Source organism: Eucyclogobius newberryi, unplaced genomic scaffold (assembly GCF_026437365.1).
Source record: "Eucyclogobius newberryi isolate DKJ021-1_F unplaced genomic scaffold, fEucNew1.0.hap1 SCAF_9, whole genome shotgun sequence".
Lineage (NCBI taxonomy): Eukaryota > Metazoa > Chordata > Actinopteri > Gobiiformes > Gobiidae > Eucyclogobius > Eucyclogobius newberryi.
Window position 1 is genome coordinate 10959670 of NW_027316532.1, and position 24298 is coordinate 10983967.

The 24298-nt window shown below is 43.8% G+C and overlaps 2 protein-coding genes across 2 annotated transcripts in view; both read right to left on the reverse strand.

Moving 5' to 3' along the window:
• LOC140354341 (FYN-binding protein 1) overlaps positions 1-16115 on the reverse strand; it is a 54275-nt gene extending 38160 nt beyond the window's left edge. The window contains exon 1 of the mRNA XM_072439312.1: positions 16092-16115. Within this exon, the coding sequence (XP_072295413.1) occupies positions 16092-16115 (24 nt within the window). The remainder of the gene's footprint in view (positions 1-16091) is intronic.
• Positions 16116-19186: 3071 nt separating this feature from the next.
• The window catches only part of LOC140354342 (uncharacterized), a 14244-nt gene continuing 9132 nt past the window's right edge, over positions 19187-24298 (reverse strand). The window contains exons 9-10 of the mRNA XM_072439313.1: positions 23942-24298; positions 19187-19466 (exon numbers count right to left, since the gene is read on the reverse strand). The exon at positions 23942-24298 is cut by the window's right edge and continues 7 nt beyond it. Of these exons, the coding sequence (XP_072295414.1) occupies positions 19187-19466; positions 23942-24298 (637 nt within the window). The remainder of the gene's footprint in view (positions 19467-23941) is intronic.

Consider the following 24298-nt stretch of genomic DNA (forward strand, 5'->3'; position numbering starts at 1 on the left):
TCAAACTTTGACGAACTCCTCCTAGGGCGTTTTGCCCACCGACTTCAAAATCGGCGTACGTCCTCTGGACAAGTGGGGCATCTAAAGTTATTCAATTTTTTGAGATACCTTTTACGGTCTGTGTGCGGCGCAGCCGCAAAGTTGGACAACTTATTTTGGAATATTGCAGGTCTAAAAATTGCTCCCATTTGATCAAAACCAGTCCGATTAGGACCAAATTTGAATCATTTGTTAAACTTTCTAGTTTGGACCAGTTTAGGCTGACAAAATTGAAATGGCAGTGATAGCGCCCCCTACAGAGTGACCTTTAAATTAACATTGAAGGTCAAAAATTAGTTTTACCAAAATTGTCTAAACTTTACCCAAAATTCTATTTTGCCGTCCCGATCACAAAAGCCAATCACAAAAATGCCAAAATTTTTACGCCGTAGTCGTAGCGATGACAGAAACCTCCCATGTTATCCCTATGGGAAAACCACAAAATCTCTCAAATTACCACATTTTTATGTTTTACACTTTAACGAAGTCCTCCTAGTGCGTTTTGCCCACCAACCTCAAAATCGGTGTACGTCCTCTAGACAAGTGGTGTATCTAAAGTTATCCAAATTTTAAGGATAACTTTTACGGTCTTTGTGCGACGGAGCCGCAAACGTTTCCCAGAATTCTGACTATTTGGCCTTCAGAGTGGCCTATAAACAATAGAGTTTTTCCAAATGATATGATATTTTGAACAAAATTCTAATTTGCCATCCTGATCATAAAAGTATGAGAGCCAAAGTCATATTTTGTACGGCGTAACCGTAGCGTTGACAGAAACATCCCATGTTATCCTTATGGGAAAATCGTAGAATCGCTCAAATCACCACATTTTTACGCTTCACACTTTAACAAACTCCTCCTAGGCCGATTGTCCGATCAAGCTCATATTTGGGGAAAATCATCTACACAAACGGGGCATCAAAAGTTATCCATATTTTGATTTTAAGTGGTACGGTCTCTGTGCCGTGGAGCTGCAAATATACTGTCACAAATGGGAAAAACGCCAAATCCTTGAAATGTTCACATTTACGCTTCACACTTTAACAAACTCCTCCGTGGGCAATAGCTCGATCAAGCTTTACTTTGGGAAAAATCATCTACACAAGCGCGGCATCAAAAGTTATCCATATTTTTATTCCAAGTGCTACGGTCTCTGTGCGGCGGCGCAGCAAATTTGACTGACACTTGTGTTCATTTGCACTGGATTGGCCATGTCCAATGTGTCGCCGTCTGTCAAGTTCTTTTTTTATTCAACACACAATAAGGGCGCCATCTTTATCAAGTCGAAAGCGCAGAGTCGGAAGGCCGGCGGCCCGCGAGGGCCGTTGGATGCCGCTTGCGGCTTTAATTCTTTCTTCTTTCTTCTTCTCGGGACCAACCCCCCTATTTTTCACCCAGTGAACATTGACGAAAAGTCACAAAAATGTTCACACCTCTAAAAATCGTGCCTCTCTACATTCTGGCTATTTCCCTTTTCTAAAATAAAAAAAATTGGCGCGTCAGCGCCCCCAAATGTACCAAAAATGCATTGAGAGATGGGAAATGACCCAAAAAAAATCTGATTGTAGAATCATGAAATTTGGCGCCGAGGTAGATGGTGACAAGAGAAGTAAAAAATATTATTACGGCAACGCCGTCCGCCCAACCAAATGTCGGCCATATTGCTTCAAAAATGGCTAAACATGACTTCGGAGTTTTTCCAAACGTCGTACTTTTACGAACTCCTCCCAGGGCGTTGGCCCTAAAAAGCTGAAATTTGGTGAAAATGCTACTGAGGAGTGGGACATCAAAAGTTATCCAAATTACATTGATACCTCTCACGGTCTCTGTGCGGCGAAGCCGCAAACTGTAGCTAGAATTTCAGAAATCTCCCATATTTAAAATTTCTGCCGTTTGCGCAGATAAAGTCCGAATCGCGTCAAATTAGAATCAGTTGTTAAACTCTTTGCCCTAAACCTACTTGAAGTGAAATAAATTCATTTGGCGCCACAGCGCCCCCTACAGATTTTATATGGAGGTTAAATGTTTAGTTTTGCGAAATTATATGAAATTTGACACACAACTCAATTTTGGCATCCCCATCAAAAAAGTCAGTGAGACCCATGTCATAATTGTTATGGCGTTGCCGTAACGATGACCGAAACCTTTCATGTTATTCCAATGGGGAAATCGCCAGAACATGTTTACACTTTAGACTTTCACAAACTCCTCCCAGGGCGTTAGACATATTAACCTGAAATTTGGTGAGACTCATCTTCAGGACCATCAAAAGTTATCCACATTTTCATTCAAAGAGTCACGGTGTCTGTGCGGCAAAGCCGCACATTTTGCCAAGAATTCAAAATAAAATTGCTTTTTGATGGTAAAACAAAGGGGAGAAGATGTGACAGCATCACAGATTCAGCAGTAGGCGTAATAAAAGGACAATTGGGGCGCGTCAGCGCCCCCTCCTCTTGCGGCGTGGCGGCGGTGTGGCGGCGGCGTGGCGAGGGCCGATCATTGCCGCTTGCGGCTATATTACTTCTTCTTCTTCTTCTTCTCGGGACCAACCCCCCTATTTTTCACCCAGTGAACATTGACGAAAAGTCACAAAAATTTGCACACCTCTAAAAATCGTGCCTCTCTACATTCTGGCTATTTCCCTTTTCTAAAATAAAAAAAATTGGCGCGTCAGCGCCCCCAAATGTACCAAAAATGCATTGAGAGATGGGAAATGACCCAAAAAAAATCTGATCGTAGAATCATGAAATTTGGCGCAGAGGTAGATGGTGACAAGAGAAGTAAAAAATATTATTACGGCAACGCCGTCCGCCCAACCAAATGTCGGCCATATTGCTTCAAAAATGGCTAAACATGATTTTGGAGTTTTTCCAAACGTCGTACTTTTACGAACTCCTCCCAGGGCGTTGGCCCTAAAAAGCTGAAATTTGGTGAAAATGCTACTGAGGAGTGGGACATCAAAAGTTATCCAAATTACATTGATACCTGTCACGGTCTCTGTGCGGCGAAGCCGCAAACTGTAGCTAGCATTTCAGAAATCTCCCATATTTAAAATTTCTGCCGTTTGCGCAGATAAAGTCCGAATTGCGTCAAATTAGAATCAGTTGTTAAACTCTTTGCCCTAAACCCACTTGAAGTGAAATAAATTCATTTGGCGCCACAGCGCCCCCTACAGATTTTATATGGAGGTTAAATGTTTAGTTTTGCGAAATTATATGAAATTTGACATACAACTCAATTTTAGCATCCCCATCAAAAAAGTCAATGAGAGCCATGTCATAATTGTTATGGCGTTGCCGTAACGATGACCGAAACCTTCCATGTTATTCCAATGGGGAAATCGCCAGAACATGTTTACACTTTATACTTTCACAAACTCCTCTTAGGGCGTTAGCCCTATTAACCTGAAATTTGGTGAGACTCATCTTCAGGGGTGGACCATCAAAAGTGATCCACATTTTTATTCAAAGAGTCACGGTGTCTGTGCGGCAAAGCTGCACATTGTGCCAAGAATTCAAAATAAAATTGCTTTTTGATGGTAAAACAAAGGGGAGAAGATGTGACAGCGTCACAGATTCAGCAGTAGGCGCAATAAAAGGACAATTGGGGCGCGTTAGCGCCCCCTCCTCTTGCGGCGTGGCGGCGGCGTGGCGAGGGCCGATCATTGCCGCTTGCGGCTATATTTTTCTTTTGTTATTTTAAATATGCCTTGAGTACTTTTACTATGCAGCTCATGTTTTAGAACTAACAAAGGAAATATTTATGATAAACAAAATTACATTTGGTTCTGATTATTTCAAAGTGTTATAAGTGTAAGTCCTCCTGCTGCCAGTGGGTGGAGCCACTACTCGACAGTTTAAGAGAAACCATTGGCAGAAAACAGGCCGGTTAAATATCCTATTAAGATCACTCTTATCATACCTGAATATTACCTGTTGGTAAATTGTCACAATCCTGTTTTTGTGTGTCTGTGTGAGAAAATAGGTCCCACGCGGTGGAGTGACCTATTTTCTCAGCGTATGACTGACAGTTACCATGGGGACCAGGAGATGCCTAGACTATGGGTCTGCAGGTCATGACTCTAAGCAGGTACTTCCAGGTAAGTCAAGTTTTATTTATAAAGCACATTTGGCCCAAAGGCATGTAAAAAAAAAACTAAAAACAAAAAGGTAAAAAAAAAAAATGCTATTAAATGTTCTGCTCATCTTGTGTTTAAAGCCTGTGCAAACCTACTGCAAAAGCGAAGCCCCCTCTGGTTTTGAACCGTGACCTCGGAACATCGAAAGGTCGTGAGATCTGCTGATCTCTTTGCTCTTCTAGGAACGTGGACAGACAAAAGCTCTGAAAGATGAGGAGAAACCAGCCCATGCAAACATTTAAAAACCATCAACAATATCTTAAAATCAACCCTAAAACTGACAGGAGAAATGTGATGATATTGTCTGGTCCCTGTGAGCGAGCGAGTGGTCACATTCTGGACAGTGGACAGAGCCTGGTCTGACCTGGAGAGTTACAGTCTAAGCAGCAGGTTAGTTATAAAAACATGAATGACACGTTCCAGGTCAGACGATGGAGTCATTCTTTCACCTTAATGTGCAGCTGATGAAAGGAAGATCCAACAACTTAAGAGCAATAAAACACAACAGCCACATTTCTGGTCGTTGGGGGCAGAAGGAACTCAGCCCCAGACGGTTTTAGCATTTACTAGATCAACAAACACCACCACATTTTCTGTCTTTGAATCGTTTAACTTCAAAAAGTTGAGAGCCATCCCTGAGACAGCTTCAGAGGCTTTTATAACTCTCTGGGCTTGTGTTCAGGGTAAACCAGCACATCATCTGCAAAACCATGAAAAGAAATGTGTCTTTTAAAAAGGACCCCAGGGGCAGAAGAACACAGTAAAGGGCCTAAAATGGAACCATAACTAAGTTGGGCCATGTCTGAACATTGAGGGCCTAATCGAACAGAGAAGGACCTGAAGCATTTTAGGGCCACGCCTTTGATGCCAACATAGTTCTCCAGACGGGAAATCTAAACTTGCTGATCCACAGTATCAAACGCTGCAGTTAAATCCAAAAGCAATAAAATATTGGTGGAGCCAGAGTTAAAATAAGATCATTAAAACTCTTAAACGTGCAGTTCCAGTTCTGAGATGCATTCTAAAGCCAGACTGAATATTTTTCAAGAGACAATTTTCCTCCAAATGGGTTTGAATTTGTGTATAAACCAATGTCTCTAACACTTTGGACAAAAAGGGAAGCTTAGAAGCCTATTGTTAGATAAAACCTCACAATCCAAGTTGGGATTTTTAAGCTACAATAGTATGTTTAAAAGCACTTGGCACTCAGCCTGTGTTCAAAGAAGTGTTCATAATTCCATAAATAAGGACCAATAAAATCAAAGACATCTTTCAGAAGTTTGGAGGGAACACAATCAAGTGTACAACTAGGTTTTAGCTGAGAAACAACATCAGACACAGTACGATCAAGGCCAACAGAGGTCTACAGCTGTACAAGTGAAGATGAGGCCCTAATTCAAGATGTACTGAAAACACTTGAGGTTTGTGACTGTTTGTGGATGTCAGATTTAACATGTTCCCAGCTTCAGCACAGCCTACAGCTTTCTGATAAATGCTCAGTCTTTTAAAATGCTCTGAGAAAGTTCTTTTTCCTCTCAGCACCTCTGCATTCGCCTGAGCACACGCCTGTGGTCATTTAACCATGGCTCATGGCATTTGAGCCGAGCACAACTGTTTGCTCCTGGTGTCAGCAGCAGTTGTGCTGATGGTGATGAGACAGCAGAAAGTCACAGCGTCTGATGATGATTTATGAGCTTCAAAACAGCAGAGAAGAATCTCAGAGTCAGAGCTACACTTATCGCAGAGATTCTAAATGGACTGTTTCTGAGGGTCGGAGGGGAGAGGATCCTCTGACCAGGATAACTCAAACTTGGGTGAATGAGTATGTGAAGTATTTGTGTGTAGACGGAGATCGGGGCCCTTCATTAGGCAGGTGCATGTTTAAAACTATTTGACACCATCAGATTTTAGGTTCAATGCATGTTTTTGGAATAAACCTTTTGTTGTAGAAAAAGATTCAGTTGTAATCATCTGTAATCACTGTTGACATTTTGACCTCATCCAAGAGTCATTCTCAATCTACTCTAGCCTCCTTGGCTCTTCTTTGAAATCGTATAAAAGAGGTTTGTGGCTTTAGAATGAAGATAACAGCTCTGTAATCCTGAATTTGTCTCCTGTGTCTGTTTAGTCTCACTTTTGTCCTTATTTCCCAAAGACGATTGCTCTGTTTTTCCTCTTAAAAAACATTTACAATCGGACATAACATAAAATTGCCTCCTCCAAACCAGAAATGTCTAAATTTGATGCACTTTCCTGAAAAAATGGTTCTGTCTTGATACAAATTAAATATAGAAACAACTGAAACGATCTCATTCTGGGGACGCCCTTTGACCTTTAGAAAGACTTATGTTGGGAATCTGTGTTTTGGATTTGGTTCTTCCTTCCCCTTCTGCTTCTGCTTCTTCTGAGACAGTGATCAGGGACAGAGTCAGGGACAGGGTCAGGGTCAGGGACAGGGTCAGGGTCAAGGACAGGGACAGGGTCAGGGACAGGGTCAGGGACAGGGACAGGGACAGGGACAGGGACAGGGTCAGGGTCAGGGTCAGGGACAGGGTCAAGGTCAGGGACAGGGACAGGGACAGTGGCTGGCTCTTCACACCTGAGTGACCCATTATCACCCGGCCAATAAAATCTTCACTAACGTCACTGTTACTGCAGGTGCTTCTGTGTCAAACATTAAACTGCTGCTTTTGCCAGGAAAGACTAGAACGACCTTTTTGATGGAAACATCTTTAGTTTATATATTATTCTTGTGCTTAGGTCCTTAAACCGTCCGACTGAGGACCCCAGCTTGCCAGCCCGCCGTCTCCTCAGCCAGTCTGTTTTTGTTTTGTTTTCCAAAATAAAAGAGCTAGCGCGTTAGCCGCTGTGTGCTAAACAGGAAGTAGGCTGTGGTTTCACCAGGTTCTGATTCCCATTCACTTTGATTGGAAAAACAGAGCCTCTTTCTCTGTAGCTGCTGCTGTGAGTCATTTTGCCCTTAAAATGTTCATGTTTAACAGCTCAACATGATCCAAATAGTTTTATTTAGCCATTTTGTTCATAAATCAAGTTATGAATATAATAATAAATATAGCCGCAAGCGGCAATGATCGGCCCTCGCCACGCCGCCGCCACGCCGCAAGAGGAGGGGGCGCTAACGCGCCCCAATTGTCCTTTTATTGCGCCTACTGCTGAATCTGTGACGCTGTCACATCTTCTCCCCTTTGTTTTACCATCAAAAAGCAATTTTATTTTGAATTCTTGGCACAATGTGCGGCTTTGCCGCACAGACACCGTGACTCTTTGAATAAAAATGTGGATCACTTTTGATGGTCCACCCCTGAAGATGAGTCTCACCAAATTTCAGGTTAATAGGGCTAACGCCCTAAGAGGAGTTTGTGAAAGTATAAAGTGTAAACATGTTCTGGCGATTTCCCCATTGGAATAACATGGAAGGTTTCGGTCATCGTTACGGCAACGCCATAACAATTATGACATGGCTCTCATTGACTTTTTTGATGGGGATGCTAAAATTGAGTTGTGTGTCAAATTTCATATAATTTCGCAAAACTAAACATTTAACCTCCATATAAAATCTGTAGGGGGCGCTGTGGCGCCAAATGAATTTATTTCACTTCAAGTGGGTTTAGGGCAAAGAGTTTAACAACTGATTCTAATTTGACGCAATTCGGACTTTATCTGCGCAAACGGCAGAAATTTTAAATATGGGAGATTTCTGAAATGCTAGCTACAGTTTGCGGCTTCGCCGCACAGAGACCGTGACAGGTATCAATGTAATTTGGATAACTTTTGATGTCCCACTCCTCAGTAGCATTTTCACCAAATTTCAGCTTTTTAGGGCCAACGCCCTGGGAGGAGTTCGTAAAAGTACGACGTTTGGAAAAACTCCAAAATCATGTTTAGCCATTTTTGAAGCAATATGGCCGACATTTGGTTGGGCGGACGGCGTTGCCGTAATAATATTTTTTACTTCTCTTGTCACCATCTACCTCTGCGCCAAATTTCATGATTCTACGATCAGATTTTTTTTGGGTCATTTCCCATCTCTCAATGCATTTTTGGTACATTTGGGGGCGCTGACGCGCCAATTTTTTTTATTTTAGAAAAGGGAAATAGCCAGAATGTAGAGAGGCACGATTTTTAGAGGTGTGCAAATTTTTGTGACTTTTCGTCAATGTTCACTGGGTGAAAAATAGGGGGGTTGGTCCCGAGAAGAAGAAGAAGAAGAAGAAGAATATAGCCGCAAGCGGCAATGATCGGCCCTCACCACGCCGCAAGAGGAGGGGGCGCTAACGCGCCCCAATTGTCCTTTTAGTACACCTACTGCTGAATCTGTGACGCTGTCACATCTTCTCCCCTTTGTTTTACCATCAAAAAGCAATTTTATTTTGAATTCTTGGCAAAATGTGCGGCAGACACCGTGACTCTTTGAATAAAAATGTGGATATCTTTTGATGGTCCACTCCTGAAGATGAGTCTCACCAAATTTCAGGTTAATAGGGCTTACGTCCTGGGAGGAGTTCGTGAAAGTCTAAGGTGTAAACATGTTCTGGTGATTTCCCCATTGGAATAACATGGGAGGTTTTGGTCATCGCTACGGCAACGCCATAACAATTATGACATGGGTCTCATTGACTAGTTGTGTGTCAAATTTCATGTAATTTCGCAAAACTAAACATTTAACCTCCATATAAAATCTGTAGGGGGCGCTGTGGCGCCAAATTAATTTATTTCACCTCAAGTAGGTTTAGGGCAAAGAGTTTAACAACTGATTCTAATTTGACGCAATTCGGACTTTATCTGCGCAAACGGCAGAAATGTTAAATTTGGGAGATTTCTGAAATTCTAGCTACAGTTTGCGGCTTCGCCGCTCAGAGACCGTGACAGGTATCAATGTAATTTGAATAACCTTTGATGTCCCACTCCTCAGTAGCATTTTCACCAAATTTCAGCTTTTTAGGGCCAACGCCCTGGGAGGAGTTCGTAAAAGTACGACGTTTGGAAAAACTCCCGAGTCATGCTTAGCCATTTTTGAAGCAATATGGCCGACATTTGGTTGGGCGGACGGCGTTGCCGTAATAATATTTTTTACTTCTCTTGTCACCATCTACCTCCGCGCCAAATTTCATGATTCTACGATCAGATTTTTTTGGGGTCATTTCCTATCTCTCAATGCATTTTTGGTACATTTGGGGGCGCTGACGCGCCAATTTTTTATTTTTGAAAAGGGAAATAGCCAGAATGTAGAGAGGCACGATTCTTAGAGGTGTGCAAATTTTTGTGACTTTTCGTCAATGTTCACTGGGTGAAAAATAGGGGGGTTGGTCCCGAAAAGAAAGAAAGAAAGAAGAAAGAAGATTAAAGCCGCAAGCGGCATCCAACGGCCCTCGCGGGCCGCCGGCCTTCCGACTCTGCTCTCTGCATTTTACAGAGATGGCGCTGACGCAATTGTCTAAGAACTAAGACAGCGACACATTGGACATGTACAATGCTGTGCTTAACCAGTGCAAATGAACACAAATGTCGGTCAAATGTGCAGCTCCAGCGCACAGAGACTGTGACACTTGGAATAAAAATATGGATAACTTTTGATGCTCCGCTTGTGTAGATTATTTTTCCCAAATATGAGCTTGATCGAGCTATTGCCCACAGAGGAGTTCATTAAAGTGTGAAGCATAAATGTGAACATTTCAAGGATTTGGCGTTTTTCCCATTTGTGACAGTATATTTGCAGCTCCACGGCACAGAGACCGTAGCACTTAAAATCAAAATATGGATAACTTTTGATGCCCCATTTGTGTAGATGATTTCCCCAAATATGAGCTTGATCGGACAATCGCCCTAGGAGGAGTTTGTTAAAGTTTGAAGCGTGAAAATGTGGTCATTTTGGAGATTTCGCTGTTTTCCCATTTCTGACATATATTTGCGGGTCCGCCACACAGAGACCGTAGCACTTAGAATCAAAATATGGATAAGTTTTGATGGCCCGCTTGTGTAGATGATTTTCCCCAAATATGAGCTTGATCGGACAATCGCCCTAGGAGGAGTTTGTTAAAGTGTGAAGTGTAAAAATGTGGTGATTTGAGCGATTCTACGATTTTCCCATAAGGATAACATGGGATGTTTCTGTCAACGCTACGGTTACGCCGTACAAAATATGACTTTGGCTCTCATACTTTTATGATCAGGATGTCAAATTAGAATTTAGTGCAAAATGTCATGTCATTTGGAAAAACTCTATTGTTTATAGGCCACTCTGAAGGCCAAATAGTCAGAATTCTGGGAAACGTTTGCGGCTCCGTCGCACAGAGACCGTAAAAGTTATCCTTAAAATTTGGATAACTTTAGATGCACCACTTGTCTAGAGGACGTACACCGATTTTGAGGTTGGTGGGCAAAACGCACTAGGAGGAGTTCGTTGAAGAGTAAAACATAAAAATGTGGTAATTTGAGAGATTTTGCGGTTTTCCCATAGGGATAACATGGGAGGTTTCTGTCATCGCTACGACTACGCCGTAAAAATTTAGGCATTTTTGTGATTGGCTTTTGTGATCGGGACGGCAAAATAGAATTTTGGGTAAAGTTTAGACAATTTTGGTAAAACAAATTTTTGACCTTCAATGTTAATTTAAAGGTCACTCTGTAGGGGGCGCTATCGCGGCCATTTCAATTTTGTCAGCCTAAACTGGTCCAAACTAGAAAGTTTAACAACTGATTCAAATTTGGTCCTAATCGGACTGGTTTTGATCAAATGGGAGCAATTTTTAGACCTGCAATATTCCAAAATAAGTTGTCCAACTTTGCGGCTGCGCCGCACACAGACCGTTAAAGGTATCTCAAAAAATTGAATAACTTTAGATGCCCCACTTGTCCAGAGGACGTACGCCGATTTTGAAGTCGGTGGGCAAAACGCCCTAGGAGGAGTTCGTCAAAGTTTGACGTGAACAAAATGACTAACACAGCGTATTTTCATTTTCAAAGGAAGATGGCGGCCATAGGGTAAGTCTGGGGGCGTGGCCACAATGATTGTTTTTGTTCGTCCTCACGAGAGGAATGCGTGTCCCGAATTTCGTAGCTTTACGCCAAAATTGACCTCGGGGCGTCTCCCATAGGCGCAATGTATTTTGACTTTTGTCGGTGGCGCTGTCGCGCCATTTTTTAACGAAAAAAAAAATGGCCCAGAAAAAATCAAATTTTTCGCCGATTCTGAATTTTGGGCAAAGTTTGGTGAGTTTTTGAGCATGTTCAGGGGGTCAAATTAGAGATCAAAAAGCAGAAGAACAAGAAAAATAAAAATAATAATATTTTTAGCAAAAACAATATAGCCGTTTTCACTATAACAACAAATTATACATCGTTTGAAAGCTCTAAGCCTTCCCGATGCCGCCATGGGGTGGAATCATCATTACGAGCGCTTATGCGCTCGTCACTCCCTATTCCGTCGGGATGCCCCGCCCACTCCCCATAGACTTCCATTGATTTGAGCAGATACAAGCATGGCCCATGCCTGCGGCATGGATTCTCGCATACGGGACGATGCCAGGAGGGTTTTTGAAGGAATGCAGCGCTTCGCGCTGCTGTTGTCAACAGCTGTTGACTATTTCTGTCATAGCAGGAGTAAGTATGCATGATCCATGCCTTCGGCATGGGCTAGTTCACTGTACTTGCCAGGGGCGACGGGGCACCAAACATGCGGGCTGCGCCCGCATGTTTGGTAAGACAGTTGCAACGCTGCCTTCGGCAGCGTTGCGGGAGCAATAGGCCCTCCGCCCTGCTGGGGCTCGGGCCTAAATATTCCGATGCGAAAACAATGTTTCCCATTTTTCAAATATCATAAACTATACATTTTCGGAAAGCGCTTGCGCTTTCCTACCTCATGGTGTGGGTCCCTGGTCACTGACGGGTACTTTCGTTAATTTTGAGTGGGCTCCGCCCACTTTGTGTCTTTGGCCCTCTATACAGTAATAATGTTCAATTTTTGCATTACATGCTTATATGCACGGAACATGCAAGAGATGGGGAACGTATTCGTGAGGTACTTCGCGCAAATGAGTGCTTTATATGGGGATGAATGTATGTATGTATCTCAATGTAAAGTGCTCGTTTAGTGCGCACTTTTGCACGGGCTTCGCCCGTTTACAACGGTAATGTTCCATTTTCCTACTACTAATTAGTATGCACGGGGCGTGCATGAGTGGAGGAGTGCGTTAGTGAGTGTTTGGAAGTGGGCGAGCGCTTCGCGCTCGATTTCGTGCGCACTACGTGCGCACTTTCGCAGCCGTGCTTCGCACGGCCTTACGAGATTAATAGGCCTCTCGCCAGCTTGTGGCGCTCGGGCCTAATAACTGACCAATCAGGTTGGACCAATCTGCAGTTGGACTCATGAACACTTCTATTCACCTGACAATTATTCAACCAATATTCACGCACTATTTCTGACCATCTGTTAATATCTGTGACATACCGAGTTTATTGTTTACCTTATTTTATTAGTACATTTATAATTTATGTATGACATATTTGATTTTATAGATGTTGCTATTATTATTTTATAATAACATTGAGACAAATTCCCGTTTGTTTTCTGACTCTGATTCTAATTCCACCTTTGTGCCTAAAATACAATATTTAGTTTTTAATATTTATTTATTTTGATCTGACATGTGATCTGACATGTGATCTGACCTGTGATCTGGACATGTGATCTGATATGTGATCTGACATGTGATCCGACATGTGATCTGACATGTGATCCGACATGTGATCTGATATGTGATCTGACATGTGATCTGACCTGTGATCCGTCATGTGATCTGACATGTGATCCGACATGTGATCCGACACGTGATCTGATATGTGATCTGAAATGTGATCCGACATTTGATCCGACATGTGATCCGACATGTGATCCGACATGTGATCTGACCTGTGATCCGACATGTGATCCGACATGTGATCTGAAATGTGATCTGATATGTGATCTGACCTGTGATCTGACCTGTGATCTGACCTGTGATCTGACCTGTGATCCGACATGTGATCTGACATGTGATCTGACATGTGATCTGTCATGTGATCTGACATGTGATCTGATATGTGATCTGACATGTGATCGGACATGTGATCTGGACATGTGATCTGACATTTGATCTGATATGTGATCCGACATGTGATCTGACCTGTGATCCGACATGTGATCCGACATGCGATCTGACATGTGATCCGACATGTGATCTGACATGTGATCTGACATGTGATCTGACATGTGATCTGATATGTGATCTGACATGTGATCCGACATGTGATCTGACCTGTGATCTGACATGTGATCTGACATGTGATCTGACATGTGATCCGACATGTGATCTGACATGTGATCTGACATGTGATCCGACATGTGATCTGACATGTGATCTGACATGTGATCTGACATGTGATCTGATATGTGATCTGACATGTGATCCGACATGTGATCTGACCTGTGATCTGACATGTGATCTGACATGTGATCTGAAATGTGATCTGATATGTGATCTGACCTGTGATCTGACCTGTGATCTGACCTGTGATCTGACCTGTGATCCGACATGTGATCTGACATGTGATCTGACATGTGATCTGTCATGTGATCTGACATGTGATCTGATATGTGATCTGACATGTGATCGGACATGTGATCTGGACATGTGATCTGACATTTGATCTGATATGTGATCCGACATGTGATCTGACCTGTGATCCGACATGTGATCCGACATGCGATCTGACATGTGATCCGACATGTGATCTGACATGTGATCTGACATGTGATCTGACATGTGATCTGATATGTGATCTGACATGTGATCCGACATGTGATCTGACCTGTGATCTGACATGTGATCTGACATGTGATCTGACATGTGATCCGACATGTGATCTGACATGTGATCTGACATGTGATCTGACATGTGATCCGACATGTGATCTGACATGTGATCTGACATGTGATCTGATATGTGATCTGACATGTGATCTGACATGTGATCTGACCTGTGATCCGTCATGTGATCTGACCTGTGATCCGACATGTGATCTGATATGTGATCTGACATGTGATCTGACCTGTGATCCGACATGTGATCCGACATGTGATCCGACATGTGATCTGGACATGTGATCTGGACATGTGATCTGACATGTGATCCGACATGTGATCTAACCTAACTTGTGATCTGACATGTGATCCGACATGTGATCTGTCATGTGATCTGACATGTGATCTGGACATGTGATCCGACATGTGATCCGACATGTGATCTTGACATGTGATCTGACATGTGATCCGACATGTGATCTGACATGTGATCTGTCATGTGATCTGACATGTGATCTGGACATGTGAGCCGACATGTGATCTGACATGTGATCTGTCATGTGATCTGACATGTGATCTGGACATGTGATCCGACATGTGATCTGACATGTGATCTGACATGTGATCTGATATGTGATCTGACATGTGATCTGACATGTGATCTGACCTGTGATCCGTCATGTGATCTGACCTGTGATCCGACATGTGATCTGATATGTGATCTGACATGTGATCTGACCTGTGATCCGACATGTGATCCGACATGTGATCCGACATGTGATCTGGACATGTGATCTGGACATGTGATCTGACATGTGATCCGACATGTGATCTAACCTAACTTGTGATCTGACATGTGATCCGACATGTGATCTGTCATGTGATCTGACATGTGATCTGGACATGTGATCCGACATGTGATCCGACATGTGATCTTGACATGTGATCTGACATGTGATCCGACATGTGATCTGACATGTGATCTGTCATGTGATCTGACATGTGATCTGGACATGTGAGCCGACATGTGATCTGACATGTGATCTGTCATGTGATCTGACATGTGATCTGGACATGTGAGCCGACATGTGATCTGTCATGTGATCTGACATGTGATCTGGACATGTGATCCGACATGTGATCCGACATGTGATCTGACCTGTGATCCGACATGTGATCTGACCTGTGATCCGACATGTGATCTGACATGTGATCTGATATGTGATCTGACATGTGATCCGACATTTGATCTGACATGTGATCTGACATGTGATCCGACATGTGATCTGACCTGTGATCCGACATGTGATCTGACATGTGATCCGACATGTGATCTGAAATGTGATCTGACATGTGATCTGATATGTGATCTGATATGTGATCTGACATGTGATCTGACCTGTGATCTGACCTGTGATCCGACATGTGATCTGACATGTGATCTGACATGTGATCTGACATGTGATCTGTCATGTGATCTGACCTGTGATCTGACATGTGATCTGACATGTGATCTGACCTGTGATCGACATGTGATCTGGACATGTGATCTGACATGTGATCCGACATGTGATCTAACCTAACCTGTGATCTGACATGTGAGCCGACATGTGATCTGACATGTGATCTGAAATGTGATCTGACATGTGATCTGGACATGTGATCCGACATGTGATCTGTCATGTGATCTGACATGTGATCTGGACATGTGATCCGACATGTGATCCGACATGTGATCTGACATGTGATCCGACATGTGATCCGGACATGTGATCTGACATGTGATCCGACATGTGATCCGACATGTGCTCTGACATGTGCTCTGACATGTGTCAATAAAGAGGAAACTGCTGATGCACAAACTTGTGCCAAACATGTCAAAACAAAATCAAAAATGTAATAATTATAATCATTTGTCCAATCATCAAATCCACAGCGTGTCTATTTCAGTCACATGACACACAAACAGAGGCAGAGTTGAAGTCAGTCGTTCTGAGTCTCAGAAGTGCAGACTCTGTTCTAGATGTGTTACAGGAAGCCCATCTGACCACATACCTCAACCTCCTGCACCGTAACCATGGTGACCACCCTCTCCAACCGCCTCCACCTTTTACCATCAGCTTTACTTTAGTATCAGCCAATCAGAGCGTGCGGGTTTCCCCCCAGAGCAGAGCCGTTTGTGCAGGTGAAGCAGAGCAGACGAGTAAAGTAACAAAGAACTCAGCACAGAGCGAGGGAAGAGTAAAGAGACATCCAGCAAAACATGGTACATTCAAGTCAAAGTACAACTTTCCAAAAACATTTATAAATGAAAAACGTGTTGATCATTCTATTTTGATAATGTGGACAATACTTTTTTTGTGGTCAAACTTTCCCTGGTCAGATAATCCTGTGTTTGTGTTTGTGTCCAGAGTCAAACATTAACCTCGGGATGTGATACAAATATAGAGCTTCTATTCATGCTGCACTCAACGGCTGAAAAGGATCAAATCATTTAGAATTACTCTTCAAAATATTTTGGAAAAAAGTAAAGGTCCTATGCAAATGCCTCATATTATTCCCATAAAACTGTTGCTATTTTTAAATATGGAGTGAAAGCTAAAAAGATTAGAACACAGAGCACTCCATGTCACAGGGTATAACATGATTTTGAGTTCCTCTTATGGCGACAAGATGACTATATTTATGAAGAATTAAACATTACATAACAGACAATATCTCATGATAAAAATTGCATATGGGAAAGAATATAACAACTGTGTAGAATGATCTTCACGTGGGTTTTGGTCAGAAGATGATCATATTTGAAATGTGTATCCATGATTTTCCACTGTTTTCATAGTTAATAATTGAACACAGAATGTTGAAAGTTCCTCCAGAATCCCACTAAACATCTACAGCGTCTCATCTGTTCATTCACACGTTCACTCCCTCCTAGGGTTAGGGGTCGAGTAATGTCCCTGAGGGTTTATGACAAAGTGGAGAGAATTACTGTAGGAGTTTGTACACATTTCCACACAATTTGATTCAATTTTTGCGACTGTAACTTCTACTCAAGACAAACACACACGAGGAAAACATTTACATATTTATAAGTACCTTCTCTTGCTTATTTATAATCTCAACAAAATCAATCCAAAAGTCTTCGATCCTTTTACTCCTTCATAACAGCTTTAAATGTGATTCTTACCATGTTGGCAGAGTGGTTAGCAGTGTCCCAGGTCAGCGTGAGGAGCAGACAAACTGATGTGTGTCGATGTGCGAGCGGCAGCAGGAAGTGGAAACCAGACTTTATTCATCACCAGTTCATGCACGGGCCAATCCAGAAGAGGGAACTGCTGTTGTGATTTTGGGTTTTACAGAAATAAATTGAAGATTTTGAATTTGAATCATCTCAAAAAACAGGATTTAAGGGGACATATTTAAATTTTGAGTTGTTATAAGCCTTTAAGCAAATGATTACAAGGGCCAAGATACGTGTCCACAATACATTATACACACATTAACCTAAAAATGTTCATTAAATGTTTACCAAATTAATATTTTACTTATGTTGAATAATAAAATGCATTGGCCTCTTCAGCACAGAATGACCTTGATCAGAAGACAAGTGATTTACAAATAATTCATATTTTCTTTTTTAATTTGTATTTAAAATGTTAAAGAAATATTCAAATGTATTAACAATTAACATAACCAATCAAACAAGGCACATCACGTTAGAGTCCGATATATTGGGTCGAATTAGAATTGATCAAAATTGTCCAGTTTAAAATTAGTTGCAGATGTAATTTTTTTCCATTTTCTAACGTCTGTCAGAGCTAATCTGCCACAACGTTGCTCTTGCCAGCTCGCGAGGTACCTGCGGGTGAGACGACTGTTCTGGTCTTTCATGGAGTTCATCCAGGTCAGAGCGCGATGGTTCGCCTCCAAGTCGAACACCCGCCCGAGCAGGTGGTATCTCAAGCTCTCTAGGGTCCACTTGATGGCCAGGCCCTCCTTCTCTACCGTAGAGGACCTGGTCTTTCCTTCCTGCTGCTGTCAGACTTTATAACAAACACTGTTAGTCCTGAACACTCGCAATACTGACTTAACCTAATACTGATGTGCAATTCTGTCATATGTTCAATTACTGTTGTGATTCATGTGCAATTACTGTGAAATTCATGTGCAATCCATGTGCCGTTGTGACACATATTCATGTGCAATTACTGTCGTGATCACATGCAATGGTATTTATGTATTTATTTATTTGTCTATGGGAGTTTTTGTTCATAGATCTTCTACTGAAAGTGTTTTTCAGACTTCCTATAAGTGATCTGTTCTTTTCTTCTGTATCTACCTCTGTATCTTCCTGCGTTGCACCAATGAAATTTCCCCATGTGGGACAATAAAGGATTATCTTATCTTATCTTGTCTCATGTGACTCAAGTAAAGGACGGGTCATTCTTCTCCAGGACCAGTAGCCTTGGTATTTTGCCTCTTCCTTGGCCCATTGGAAGGATTCAGTGTCAGCTGGATCTGGCTGCTCCAGGTGTCACTGAAGATGATCATCCAGGAAGGCAGCGCCACAGTCTTCACACCCCCACAGGACACTGTCCATCAGCCTCTGGAAGGTGGCTGGGGCTCCATGGAGACCGAAGGGAATCACCATGAACTGGAAGAGGCCGGCAGGGGGCTTCTTCCAGGGGCACCTGCCAGTAACCCTTGCAGAAATCAAGGGTAGTGATGAACCTGCCTCGGCCAATCTTCTACAGCATATCATTGATCCGGGGCATTGGGAATGCATCAAACTCAAACATTGCGTTGAGCTTCCTAAAGTCAATGCAGATACGGAGAGAGGCCTTTTTCACTACGATGACCACTGGGCTGCTTGCTTGACCCGCCAGCCCCGCCCACATTCTGTCAAAACGTGTTGGGAATGGCTGGTCAGGCCACTGGGCTGCACCACAGTGACAGTGACAGGACATTACAGCCATACAGCAGCTCAAACGGGGAGAAACCAGTCGATGCTTGAGGAACCTCCCAGTAGGTGAAGAGTAGGTAGGGCAACCACTGGTTCCAGTCTCTTCCTGTATCAGCCACGAATTTCTGCAGCATCTTCTTCAGGGTTTGGTTGAAGCGCTCCCCAAGCTATCCATCTGAGGATGTTACAAGGTGGTCTTGATTGGTGTTATCCCCAGCTGCCGGTGGAAGAGCTGCAGGAGTCTGGAGGTGAAGGTGGTTCCCTGGTCGGTCACAATCTCGTCCGGAACGCCGAGACTGGTCATGCATACACCACGCGCACTGACACGCAAATCCACCTGATCCTGCAGCATTTGACCCGTGGGCCACAGGTCCCTAGTCAGGGCCGACACAGCTAAGGCAGGGTTTGACGGGGCCGACGGGTTGGGCGGGGCCGACGGGTCTTTTGTGTGCAGAGCAGATTTTCTATGCGCAATGATACTTCATTGTGTTCCAAATTATTATACAAATTGTGTTCAAGTGTCAAAGTTTTTAGTTTTTTTCCCAGTGAAACTCATGGATGGTATTGTGTGTCAGGGCTCTTTGGGTCAGCGAAATCAACCACAGACTCCTGTGCCAATTAGTTTGCCAGATCAGTACAATTAAAGGAAAAACTACTAAGAACGTTCCACATTATTAAGCAGACCACCATTTTTAAGTAATATGGGAAAGAAAAAAGATCTCTGTAGTGCTTGAAAAAGTGTGAATTTGAATGAACAAGGTCCGAGGTACCTTAGATATTTCATGAAAACGTGATCATCATACTATTTAAGAGATTTGTTGCTAATTCAGAGCACGCACGAATTCAACAAAAGACAAAGACACAATGAGGAAAGTTTCTGTCAGACAAATACATGAGATTAAGAGAGCAGCTGCTAAAATGCCATTACAAAAAAGCAAACTGGTATTTGAAGCTCCTGGTGCCACGAACATCAAGGTGTAGAATTCTCCAGAGGCTCTCAGTTATATTCACCTTCTATTCAGCCCTTAACCAATGCTCACAAGCAGAAAAAGCTCCAGAGTGCAACCCTGGATGGTCCAGATGGATGGAGTGGTGGATGGTCACCATGTCCCAACAAGGCTGCCATGTCAACAAGGAGGAGTCATGTTTTGGGCCAGAATCACGAGTTTGGAGTCCCTGAAGGTATGAAAATGACCTCTGTAAAGTATGTGGAGTTTCTTTTTTCCATGTTGCAAAAAGAAGAACTGTGCTTTCCATAACAAAGTCATCTTCATGCATAATAATGCTGCAAAGAATACCTCTGCATCATTGGCTGCTATGGATGTTTATGCTTTTTCAAGGTAAACCACCTTTTTGAATCAGATACAAGGTTTTTTAATGTACCATATAAATCTAGAGATGTTTTATTCCACTCATCAAAGAGCTGGTTGGGGATAGAAATGTGACGAGTCTGGAATAGATTGAGAAATCTGGGTAAAACATCAATTGTATTAGTTCCAATCCCTAGACTTAAATATTGAATAAGATTCAATTCTTCAAGGTCTTATTTTATGGAGAAAAAAATAAGAGCCGTATATTTTTTCTCTAACATTTGAAAAAAAATCACATTAGGTGTGGACATTTCTGATTTAGTCAAATATGACCAATAATTGTCTGTGTAGCAGGCAATATTATCTTCCATCCCATTAATTGCAACACAATGAATTGTTTGTGATTGTCTTATTGGAGCAATGGTTCCCAGTACAAAGCAAACAGGAGGGGGGACCAAGCACAACCCTTTCTCACCTCTTTCCAGAGTGAGAGGGTTTGTCAAGTCAGAATCAGAAAGGGTTTATTGCCATTGTCAATGAAGAGAATTCACAAACAGGAACTTGTCTTGGTGATTCAGTGCAACATAAAACAATGAATAAGTCAAAAAGACAAACAATTTAAATCTACTATGGGATGAAAATAACAATAAGCTACAAGATAAAAAAAATAATTGAAAAAAAAAATAGACTTAATCCATCCATCCATCCATTTTCTGCCGCTTTATCCGGGGCCGGGTCGCGGGGGCAGCAGTCTGAGCAGGGACTCCCAGACTTCCTCTCCCCAGACACTTCCTCTAACTCCTCCGGGGGGATCCCGAGGCGTTCCCAGGCTAGCCGAGAGACATAGTCTCTCTAGCGGATCTCATCCACCCCCGGAGCCCTGCCACCGAGGAGTTTGCGAACAACCTCAGTGACTTCAGCTTGGGTGATGGATGAGCCAGCCTCTGAGTCCCCGGTCTCTACTTCCTCTTCGGAAGACGTGACTGAGGGATTAAGGAGATCCTCAAAGCGAGGTCAGCAGGCCTCCACCCGCACCGGTGTTGGTGAGGCACTGCCTCCCCCTCCTGAGGCGCCGGACGATTTGCCAGAATTTCTTTGGTGCCAACCGATAGTCCTCCTCCATGGCCTCCCCGAACTCCTCCCAGGCCCGGGTTTTTGCCTCTGCGACAGCACGTGCCGCGGCTCGCTTGGCCTGCCGATACCTGTCGATGACCTCCGGAGACCCACAAGCCAGAGTGGCCTGATAGGCCTCCTTCTTCAGTCTGACGGCATCCCTTACTTCCGGTGTCCACCACCGGGTTCGGGGTTTGCCGCCACGACAGGCACCGGAGACCTTGCGACCACAGCTCCGAGCAGCCGCATCAACAATGGAGGCGGAGAACATGGTCCACTCGGACTCAATGTCCCCAACCTCCCCCGGGACATGGGAGAAGCTCTCCCGGAGGTGCAAGTTGAATACCCTACTGACAGAGGGCTCCACTAGACGTTCCCAACAGACCCTCACAATGCGCTTGGGTCTGCCAAGTCTGTCCGGCTTCCTCCTCCGCCAGCGGATCCAACTCACCACCAGGTGGTGATCGGTTGACAACTCTGCCCCTCTCTTCACCCGAGTGTCCAAGACACGCGGCCGGAGGTCAGATGACACGACAACAAAGTCGATCATTGATCCTTGTGCCATGTGCACTGATGGACACCCTTGTCCTTGAACATGGTGTTCGTTATGGACAATCTGTGGCTAGCACAGAAGTCCAATAACTGAACACCGCTCGGGTTCAGATCGGGGAAGCCGTTCTTCCCGATCACCCCTCCACAGGTGTCACTGTCATTGCCCACGTGGGCGTTGAAGTCCCCCAGTAGAACAACGGAGTCCCCGGTCGGTGCACTGTCCAGTACTCCTCCCAAGGACTCCAAGAAGGCCGGGTACTCTGCACTGCTGTTCGGCCCGTAGGCCGCCACAACAGTGAGAGATCTGTCCCCCACCCGAAGGCGTAGGGACGCGACCCTCTTGTTCACTGGGGTGAACTCCAACACGTGGCGGCTGAGCTGAGGGGCTATAAGCAAGCCTACACCAGCCCCACCCACACCAGCCCCGCCTCTCCCCGCGGACAACACCAGAGAAGTGGAGCGTCCAGCCCCTCTCGAGGAGATGGTTCCAGAGCCCAAACTGTGCGTGGAGGTGAGGCTCTATCTAGTCGGTATCGCTCAACCTCCCGCACAAGCTCAGGCTCTTTCCCCCCCAGCGAGGTGACATTCCATGTCCCCAGAGTTAGTCTCTGTGTCTGGAGATCTGGTCGCCGAGGCCCCTGCCGTCGACTGCCGCCCAGATCTCTCTGCACCGGCAATAGACTTAATATGTACACAAATTTACAGTTGAGTTTACAGATGTAGTGCAGAAAGTGAACAGAGAGTGATTAAATTATGGTTAAATTGACAGTGTTTCAGAAGTGTTCATGAGTCCAACAGCGGAGGGAAGGAAACTGTTCTTATGGTGGGAGGTTCTGATCCTCCTGCCTGAGGGGAGTGGCCTCCTGCCTGAGGGGAGTGGCTCAAACAGTCCATGTCCAGGGTGAGAAGGGTCGGCTGTGATCTGACCTGCTTGTCCCAGAGTCCTGGAGACGTACAGGTCCTGCAGAATGCAGCATGGAAGTCTGCAGCCGATCACCTTCTCAGCAGAGGGCGCTGTAGTCTCTGTTTGTCCCTGGCTGTGGCTCCAGCGTACCACACGGTGAAGGAGGAGGTGATGGAGGAGGTGAGGATGGACTCAGTGATGGTCGTGTAGAACTGCACCATCATCTCCACTGTCAGCTTGTCTTTCCTCAGCTGCTGCAGGAAGTACATCCTCTGCTGGTCCTTCTTGATGAGGAGCTGATGGTGGCCCCCACTTTCGGTGACCATTGATTTTAATTCTTCATATTGGACCATTTTTAAGAACCCCAATAATTGTTACAATTATTTGAAGACAAGCTATATCAAGGAGTTTGTTCCATTCTTTTGGACATAATTGAGGTGTATATACGTTAGTCTCTACTATTGAGGTCCTTCCTTTCTCTAGGGATTATACATATGATGGATTCTTTCTAACTAGGAGTTTTTTTTTTAAGTGCCCAATTAAAGTTGTCAAAGTAAGGGGATAAGTATTTATTTTAGAGCTTTATATCACTCTGAGTGAACCCATCACTCCCCAGAGTCTTGTTCTTTAGTCTCTTCATTTCACACTGTATTTCCAACATTGTTATTTCAGATACAATTTCTTTTAATGTATTTTGCTGTTTGGTCATCACAGATAAATTGATGGAGTCCATCGAATAATTTATTTTATCATCATATTTTAATCATTTTAGGATCTCGGATCCGTGGCATGATTTAACTCCAGCACATTTATTTTTTCTTGCAGATCATTTATCAAGCAATTTATCAAAATTAGTTTGTAGAGTACAGTTCATACACAACTAACTCAAAGAGCTGAACATAAAAACACATTCAAATCTCAATGTAACATAAATCACAAAACAAAATTAAAAGTACATTTAATTAATTTAAACTGTATTTAAAATAGTAACTTGCAGATCAAATCAAAAGTGCCGCGAAACAGAACATTTTTAGCCTGGATTAAACACAGCAGCGCTCACAGCAGCAGGTACGGTCCGTGTGGGGGCGTGTTTGGGGAAGGCAAGGCAGGCGTGGTGGGCGGGACTGGCATAGTGGGCGGGACTGGCATAGTGGGCGGGACTGGCTGGGTGGGTGGGCCGTTCAATTGACAGTGTAATGTCATCACAGGTCCAGAAGGGGGCGCTGCTGATAGGAATGTTGTCATGTGATTGAGCAGAGTGGGCCAAGGATTCACTGCGCCCCCATCCACAGGACCCGCCCACTGAGGACCCACAATCCCCTGTTGCATCCAGGGAGAGGAGGCGTACGGAGCGCCCCCTGGTGGTGGGGAGAACATGGACAGGATCTGAGAGTTGGACAGAGCAGGTTTGGGCGGC